Here is a 9,705-nt window from a genome sequence, read left to right on the forward strand (position 1 = left end):
GGCTGCATTGTTGGAGATGGCATCCATCAGATGTGATACTGAACTAAGGCTCCATCTGTCTGTTCAGGTGAATGTTAAAAATCCCCTGGTACTATTCGAAAAAAGGTGGAAGTTTCTCCTAGTGTCCTCGCCAACAATCATCCAATACAACTAATCATTTACTTCATGGCTATTTGTAGTACATTGTTGTGTGCAAATCAGCTGCCGCGTTCACCCATAAAACAAACAACTACTGCACTTTACAGTATATCCTGTGAAGCTCTTTGGGGTGTCCTCCCAATGGGAAAGGTGAAATATCAAATGTAAAGATTATTATTACTAATATTATTGCAAACCTCACACAAGGGCATTGTTTGAAACCAAAACTCAATCAATTGGTGGTGAAAGATATACAAGCAGGTTATGGAGTAAAGTACTCTTGACCAACCCTAACCCTAACTCTAATCCTATTTAGGATTATCTGCCATCTGTGCCGGACGCTGGAGCAAAAGCGCAGAAGGTTGATCCCATATTTCCCATATTACATCGTTGAATCAAGTTTAAATATTGAAGGTCTTTATTCATTGCCTTTGCCTCAATTATGCTGGCCAGATTTGTGTTGGCTACAAAGATATATGTATAAACTGGGAAACCTGCTTTCTTCAAAATTTAAAATACCATCATGTATGTGCAGCCAGATACATGGTTGTGTATATGTCTACATATACACAACTGGAGCTCATGCGGTGTGAAGATGGAGGTCGGGGCCTGGAGCGGCTTCTGCTTCACTGTTGTCGTCGCAGTGGTTGCCTGTCAGACCTCGAACGAAACTGTTGTGAACCTGACTTCTTCAAGTCACACGTCGAACAATGCGAAAGATAATACTACAATCGATACTTTCGAGCAAATCAATTCATCTTCAAGTCACGTAATTGACAGTACTGTCATTACTACCATTAATATTAAACCCACTCCACGGTCTTCTACAGCACTGAATCTCAGCACCAAAAACAAGAATACTATGCAGAGTGTTGATCATAAAGCTAACGAAACACCTATTACATTAGAAAAAGATGCTGACAAGGCATCAACTGTGAAAGGAAGCACTGCAGTAGAGAGAGAAAGTACAACTGTGACTATGATCGATGCAGGTAATGCCGATGAAGAAGAACTTCCCGTAACACCCAATGATGATCCAACAAAGATAGATGAAATGACTGAAGAGTTGATTCCTGTGAGTTTGGATGATGAATCCGAGGCTTACTATGATTCTAACCTGGACAAAGGAATGGATGATAGTAATCCAGTGGATTATTATGATCAAAGCCAAATGGATGAGGATGACGAGGATGACATGGACTCCAGCGATATAGAGGAATCACTGGAGCTGCCCGATACACCAATATCCATTTCTGCACCAGAAGAAGACGACAGTCATTTCTTTTTTTATCTGGTTGTAGCTGCCTTTCTGGTTGCCATCATTTACATCACCTACCACAACAAAAGAAAGATTTACATTCTCCTAGTCCAAAGTAAACGATGGAAGGATGGTCTTTGCTCGAGGGCAGTTGAATATCAGCGGTTGGACCAAAATGTACATGATGCCATGCCATCACTTAAGATTACAAAGGACTATATTTTCTAAGTGCATCACTTGCAGCTTTATAAAAGATAATAATTGTCAATCTTATTATATGCATTCCAGTTTGTAAAAATCTTTTTCATCTTGTGCTTACGAAAGAGTGCCATTGAAAACACGAATACTTGGCCTAGATCTATAAATATTACAGGTAAAGCAAATCAATTTGTTACTGATCTTTGCTGGAAACTGTCTTTGCTGGAAGATATTTTTATGTGGTTATGTGGGCCACATCAAAATTACCTCTAAACTGGGTCTCTTTACTGCATTACTATCTGTGAGCTCAACAAAGATGCTTTTGGTTTACAATAGCTGTCAAGACTAGAGTAGTCAGAAATAAAAAACAAAAGTTTGCTAATTGCTGGCAAAGGTTTTTTTCCACTCTTTGAATTGAAAAACATTTGCGTTTTGTCTCCTTTGAATTTCAAATTTTCTTTTTTAGGTTACAGGGAAACGGGTGACTTAGAATTAGACATTTGGTTGTTGTTTGTTATCTGTCAGTTTAACAAATTTGTATAAATGGCAAACACTTTTACATAGCTTGAGTACTGGAAAGGAATAGGTTGTGTGACATGTTTGCCTGTTTTCTGTAATTAGGCTATTGATCTTTTAAACCAGTACTTTTTTTTAGTTCTGATCAAAATTGAATCCCTTTGAAGGTCATGATATTTCTGGGTTTTGTATCATAATTATTCTTAATAGCCTTTAAAATGTCTTATTAAATGGCACTTTAGCCAATACTGGAGTGGAATTTCAAAAATGCCTGCCTGTTGCCTTAGCAAAATGTCTCCATCTTAAAATGCCTACCATTTTTATTCTGCAATCATAGACCTGGATCTATCTACTTAAATATGTAAACCACAAACATTTTTATATTGGGTTTTAGGAGTGTCATATTTTATGTTGCTATGTTTAGTAAGGTATCTTCAAATGTAGTGTATTTTTCAACGTTACTTTGTGTACAGCCACAAGTGGTGGATCAGGAGGCTTTGTTGATACCTTTTTTTAAAGTTATTGATAACTCTGAACAGTGTACATGGTACTTTATACCTAATAGGTAGTTGCTCCAGAAGCCATTTATCAGTCTACCTGAAAGCATGATTTTTTTAAAGTGATTTTCGATAAGAACCTGCATTCATAAGCTTGGTGTGGGATTATCAAGGTACTAGATCAACAAAATTGGTCAGTTGTCTTAAGTTATTTGGCCAAAATATCAGCTTTATTATTTTGCAAAATTATGTAGCAATCCGAATCATAAAGGATGAATGACGCATGAAACATTTACCGATGTATTCTTGACTATTTTGATCATGTTTTTACAAGGGAAGCCGCTTAAGGCGGATACATAGGGGGTGGGCATTTTGTCCGAATTAACTAGTGCCCGAGGTTAACTAGGGTCTTAATAATCCCTCCAAAAACTAAAAACAATAATAAATTGGCCATTTTCAATCCATGACTGTTTGTGGGACATTGCTGTGCGCAATTGGCTGCTGCGTTCGCCCACAAATATATAGTCAATTCACTTTACAGTGTGTTCTGTGAAGCGCTTTGGGATGTCCTCCCGACGTGAAAAGCGCTGTATTAAATGCAAGGATTATTATTATTATTATTATTACATGTGTATTTTGATGCTACAATTTTGGAAGAGGCCCAAACAATTATAATCTGGTCAGCGGACACTGGGACACTGTACTGTCATTAAATAAAATGCAGAGCATTCCTGGTGTTGTGTTTGATTGTTAAAGCTTTAGTTGTGGACACACAAACACACATACACATAGTGCAAATCCACAACTGTCTACTACATTGTCTTGAAAGAATTGGAATGATTAAAATAATAAAGGATTAGTAGAAATGTTATGCCACATTTATGATTTTACCGGTGTGAATGCAGAGCAATAATTCTAGTTTAAGGGGCAGAAGGAGTTACAGCATTACTGTGACAGTATAGAAGAAGCATTTTCCTTCCCACATATGCAGTAGCTTATAAGATGTTCTGTCTCTAGATACAAAAGTAGACAAATGTTCTATTCTTCAGCATTAACATCCATCATTTTGATAAATGCAAAATACATAGAAAAAAATAGAGAAATGCTTACAAATCTGAAATGGTTGTTTTTTTTTGCTGCAGTTTACAATGTACAACACAAAACATGTAATGTGACAGATAAAGAAGGCAATGAATTCAGTCTGGTTTTATTCCAGAATTGCAGGGTTCTGGGATACAGGACTGCAGTTGCTGATGAATGAGTTATAGCATAGTACTGACAGATGTTACATCCTTACCACGTGATTAAGCAAACTAATGTGCTTCCTTTGTGAATGAATATCTGTCTGGGTTCCGGACATGCAGTAGGAACACACAATTACACTGCATGGATTTCTTACTTTTTTTTAACATTCTTTGGTTTAATTTCAGAATTAATAATTATTCTTACTTGTTAAAGCATTTCATTTTTTTCACAGTAAGTTTTCAGTGAACTCTTGTTGTGATGTTCCATCTATTTAACGTATTTCTGTGGGACTTAAAACCTCATCAAATCAACAGTAAATCAATAGACTAGTTGAGACCTTGTGTTGATGATGGGAATGAAAAAAAAGTTTCTGAGTAAAAATAATGAAAATAAAAATTATAAAAATGTTATGAAATTATAGGAAATGGATACAATTCAGATAAAATATGCCAATCCTTTTGCGATGCAAAACTGAGCAACAGATATTCAACTTTGTACAAAATAACTACAGTATGAATGTTGGTAAAAACCTATCCATAGCTATTTGGCTGAACAAGAAACATCAGTCACTTTCCCAAGTTGTAAATTCAATTTCATGAAAATGTGACATGGGCACCCGATTTTACAGTGATTCCTTGCTTCACCTCCTCACAAGTGCTCAGGCAGGCTTAAAGATACCCCTGAATAGGATTTGATAGTTACCTTTCTATCAATTAAGCAGGCAAACGGTTTGGGCCTGCGGTAGAGTTCATGGATAGTATGAGTTTCTGATTTCCATTTCATTCTTTGAACCAAATGCCTGTCTTTTGACTGAGCCATTGTGAATGTAATACATGTATTAACTTTTATCTGTTGCTGAGTTCAGGGAGGACAATATTAAGCTTTAAAGGTACTTCTTAAGGGATCTTGATTGGAAAGTATTTCCACACAGTGGAGAGTTTTTTATTGGCTATGCTTGTTGTAAGAAGAGGGGTTGGGAGTAAGGAGAATATGAGATCTGGGGATTCATAGGCAATTGGTTATAGTGCAGTGAAATGTGGATGAAGATTTAAATCCCCCCAAATCTGCCCAAATTATTGTGAATACTTTATGGTTTGATCTGAAATCCTTTCAATTTATCATGTTTTTTGTGGAAATGAGTAATATCTGTGTTTTGGGATCATGTGAACATATTATAAACCAGAATTCTTACTTGGTTAGCAATAAGCTCTAACCATAAGTTTCAAGTTATCCAAAATCCGTAGCCAACATCCTCATCCTCACCGAATTCTCACCCTATCTTCACCACACTCCACTGGCTTCCCAATGGATTCATTTCAAGATACGCACACTCACCAATAATTCCTTCATGCCCTAGCACCATCTTACATGATCTACCCAACTCCTCTGCTCAGCCTCTTCACTCAGCAAACTTGGGTTTGCTGTACATTCCCTCCCTCTCCATGCCACCATCAGTGCCCCTGACCTCTGGATCATCCTCTCTCTACTCCTCCATTTCAACCCTTCTCTATCTATCTTGAAGACCCGCCTTAAAACCTACCTCTTTGACCATGCCTATCACCATTTCCTTCCGCACTCTCTCTCTCCCTCTCCCTTGCTTGGCATCTGATCCCATCTTTGTATAGTGTTCAGAAACATTACCTTACGTGAAGAACACTAAGTAAATGCAAGTTTTTGTAGCTGTAATAAAGTTATCAGATCTATTTAGCTGAGCGTTTGGTAGATGTATATGGGTTACATTCTTCTGATGGAGGTTCTATTTATGTCTCTGCCCACAGAGTGTGGTACGAGCTCCAGAATCATCTGTAACTTTTTGCTCAGACACATCCCAAGGTATGGATTTACTCCTGCTGGTGTAGAATAGTCTGCAGTGAGCTGATGCATCTTCCCTCACGCCCACGTGTTTAGCGATTGGACAGTTATCTTCCAGGGAAAACTGAAATGAAGACTTTTCTAAAATGAGAAAATTAGACTATATAGAAGCAAATAATATTCCTGGATCCAATACAATCCCTTTGTTAAGACTGATGAAAAAATCTTTCTTTAGTGCCAGATAATTCATCCTATTTAAATAAAGCTAACAGCACCCACAGTGTGAGTTGCAGTAATAGGTTTCAGAGTGGGAACTGGCCCAGCTGGACACATGATTGAGTGATAGTCTTAGAGGGAACATAATTTTATGTGGAGGAAATTGAATGCCCTGATTTCCAGCAAAGTGATCGCTTTCTGGCAACATACTATATTAAAAGAATGTATTCTGAGAACAGAGCACCACTTTATGCATTAACTATTAAAGCAGAACGACAGAATAATCTTAAAGATAAGGTTAGTGAATGGGTAAGTAACAGTTAACTACTGTATTAGACAGATTAATTGTGTATTTGTGGCTTTTGGCTGGAAACTGGATGAAAAATAATCTGTTTTAGAAAAGGCTGACCTCGCTGACTATATTGTCTTGTAAATCTCTCACCTTTGGCAAGGGTTCAGACTCATTTATGGATGAGGCAGTCTTGTAGGCCAGTATTATGGCAATTATTAACAGCACACATGTAGAGAAAGAATTGGATGGGTTTAGAACGCTTACAATACTCCAAAGGATCTTGCAACCATAGTCAATGACTAATCTAGTTAAAGTATAGGGGCGAATTTCTATATTTCCCACTGATTTTAAACATTTTTGTTTATTTTGTTTTATTTATCTGCTTTATCTAGCGAAACAGTCATCAATTAGAAAATGAGCGAAAAAGGGAGATATAACTTTTGAAAGGGAAGGACATTCCCTGTTTATGGGATATTGTATGCAATGATGTGCTCTTGACTTCTTCTCTCCCACTTTTCCCAAATACCCTCTGCATTCCAGCTTACATCAAGGATTGCTGTGTCAGCATGGACTTGATTTGCATTCTTGCCAAGACAGCCATCTCCACGCTTTTTGGCTGTATTGCTGCCATTAGGCTATTTCCACTGTAAACAGACTTGTGGAGATGGTTAAGAAGTGTGAGATAGCCATGACATAATCCAGTATGTGTCTGCCTGCTACAGTGGAGCACATGCTTACACCTCCCGCGAGACCTGGCGATCTTATTGAAGAGTGGGATACAGACTCAACAGCAAAATAATACAAACATTCAATGGATGTATTGTGCTGATCGCATGCTTTTTCTGACCAGTGTGTAAAAGAAAACAATAGTCCTAAAAAAGAACAGAAGGTTGTTTGATACTCAGTAAGAGATTCAGATTGAACTTGCATAGATTCACCAGTGGGCTTTGAATGCATTATTTTCTTTCCAAGCTGCCATCAATCTCTTTCTCCAGCTGACATTGTTTTTATATGTCATTTTCCAACACCCTCCTGGAACATTTCTCTCTTGAGATGACAATATTTTCTTTTCTTTTCCTGTTCATTGATCTAGAAACTGCAAACAGTGGCTTGTGTTTGTAAGAGAAATAATGGACGCTTGATAATTTGAACAACATGCCTTCAGCGTACAGCACAGTGGGGGATGGTAAAACCAGCAATTGTGATTGCTAACACAGTTCCCTAATCAATCCTTAGATAGTGAGGATTATAGTACCCTGCAGGATATATCAACCAATGCCCTGACATTTTTACTTTCAAACAGTTATTTCAGAAAGTTGTAAATCTTAAACAATTGGTAATTTGAGGAAATGTTTATAATTAGAAAGTACTAATCCATTCACAAGATACCTTCACAAGAATGATTTAGTTGGAGAAGTCCCCTTCAGCCTATTTGATTTCATCCTTCCAGAACACCCACACTTCCGGATTCCCAGCACAGCATCAAACTGTTTTTTGATCAGTGCAGCGTTTTGGCCTCAATCACTCTTCCTTGTGACCTATTCTAACTGTTAATTACCTCTGGGTAGAGAAAAACTTCCTGGTGTCAGAGATCATGTTAATGCAAAATCGTGCATATATTACACAAAAATTCTGTCAATATGCAAAAACTGACATGCCGTCCATCCCATGTAGGCAAGTTTTTTTTTACAATGCAAGACTTGTCAATCAAAGTTCTTTGTTTTCTCATGTGTCTGACTGTCGTCAGATGATCATGCGTGACATGGATCTATCAATTGGCATATTTTATTTTGGTCCAAACCCCTATTAAAGATCTATTAATGAGTCATCAGAGACTTGACAATAAATCAACTGGAATATTCCTCCAATGGTGGGGTGGGCAGACCAGTGACTGCCAAGTGGAGGCAGAGTGGAGGTTAGTAAGTTTTCAGCAGTGCAAAGTTTAAGAAGAGCATGTCTGCATTCTGGCGCGTAGTCAAAGCTGTTCCTCATAAGGCTGCTTTCATATCCAAAACTATTTTTCATAAGAGATTGTAATCATAGCAATCTTACATTCTTGGCACCATTTTTTATTTATTTGTTTAAACTCTCAGAATTTTGCTGATAAATATCAACTGCTTGAGCTTTGCTGCTGTGTTCTTTGACATTGTTGGACACTCTTGAATTATACAATCATTGTGTAGATTGTAGAGAGTCCTTCAGTATTCACTTTTACTTGTGCTGTTCATTTAAATAAAATGGAGATTTTTTATTATCTATAATAATCCTTACATTTGATATAGCATTTTATATATTGGAAGACATCTCAAAAGCTTCACAAGACTTGTGATAAAGTGTAATGATTGTTTTTAGGTGAAAGTGGCAGCCAATATGCAAACAGCAATGTCCCAAAAATCAGCAGTGAATTAATTGAGCTATTTCATCTGCAGGATTGTTTACCAGGAAACCAGGAGAAACTCCCTTCTCATTTTGAAGAATGTCATGGGACTTTAATATCCACCTGAACAGGCAGCTGAAACCTTGGTTTAATGTGTCACCTGAAGCATGTATTGAATCTTGTTAACAGTAAAAGAGTGCATGGTAAAATAAAATCAAGTTGAGTAATTCAATTGGGCTGACATCCATTAACTGTTATCACTAAATGAAGACATGAGAAAGAAGGGAATAAAGGCATTCGGAAGAGGAGATAAGGAGCAATGGAGGCTCATGTGGAGTAAATTCCTTGCACGGACTAATTGGGCTGATTGGCCAATTCTGTGCTGTTATGTTCTATGTCAGTGGTGGCCAACCTGTGGCCTACAGACCCGAATTGGCCCACGTAGCCATCAAGAAGTGCCCTTACCCCCGAACTTTCGCACGTGTCTAGGTAAATCCGTGTTCGATTGGTAGCGTGTTTTCATTTTTTTCTTGATTGAATATTTCTTGATTTATGACACACACCAAGAAATATTCAATCAAGAAAATGCATTTTGTTTGCTGTCCATAAAGGTTGGCCACCACTGTTCTATATAATTCTATTTACTAGCAGACGCTCTTTTATGTGTTTATAGTGAGATGTTTCATTCAATCAGGCAAAAGGCAATGGTTTATAACTGAAGTAGAATGCTAAAAGAAACATCTAACATATTACTGCAGAAAATGACTAGCAATGCTTGTGGAGCATGTTACTACAGAAAATGACTAGCCATGCTTAATAAAAAGTTTTATCAGGAGCTTGTCACAAATTTACTTACAGTGTATATTTGGATTTCACCATATTTCCAATTATTCTGGCATTTATGCTAATGAGCCTTCATTGAGGTCTGATATTATTATTATTTACAATATTCAAATTCTGGTTTGTGAAACTTGTAGCTGGTGAATCACAATTCCCCAGTTGGCTGAATCCAATAACAGCCCAGTGAGCAAGACTGGCAACAGCAACAACAACTTATATAGTGCCCTTCACACAGGGTAGCGTCTCAGAGCACTTAACAGTGGCTGAGCCTGAGTCCGAGCTGGGGTTGGGGAGGCGGAGGTGGCCGTGAGCACGG

The 9,705-nt window shown here is 37.7% G+C and overlaps 1 protein-coding gene across 1 annotated transcript; it reads left to right on the forward strand.

The window, feature by feature from the left end:
• The first annotated feature begins 733 nt into the window (after positions 1 to 733).
• On the forward strand, positions 734 to 1,624 carry LOC103178232 (keratinocyte-associated transmembrane protein 2-like). The gene has a single exon (XM_007892856.2). The coding sequence runs from the start codon at positions 734 to 736 to the stop codon at positions 1,622 to 1,624; it is 891 nt and encodes a 296-aa protein (XP_007891047.2).
• Positions 1,625 to 9,705: the final 8,081 nt, after the last annotated feature.

Source organism: Callorhinchus milii, unplaced genomic scaffold, assembly GCF_018977255.1.
Source record: "Callorhinchus milii isolate IMCB2004 unplaced genomic scaffold, IMCB_Cmil_1.0 Scaffold1, whole genome shotgun sequence".
Classification (NCBI taxonomy): domain Eukaryota; kingdom Metazoa; phylum Chordata; class Chondrichthyes; order Chimaeriformes; family Callorhinchidae; genus Callorhinchus; species Callorhinchus milii.

Excerpts from the sequence above, each read along its gene's own strand:
- LOC103178232 (XM_007892856.2), top strand. The coding sequence starts at position 734 with ATGGAGGTCGGGGCCTGGAGCGGCTTCTGCTTCACTGTTGTCGTCGCA.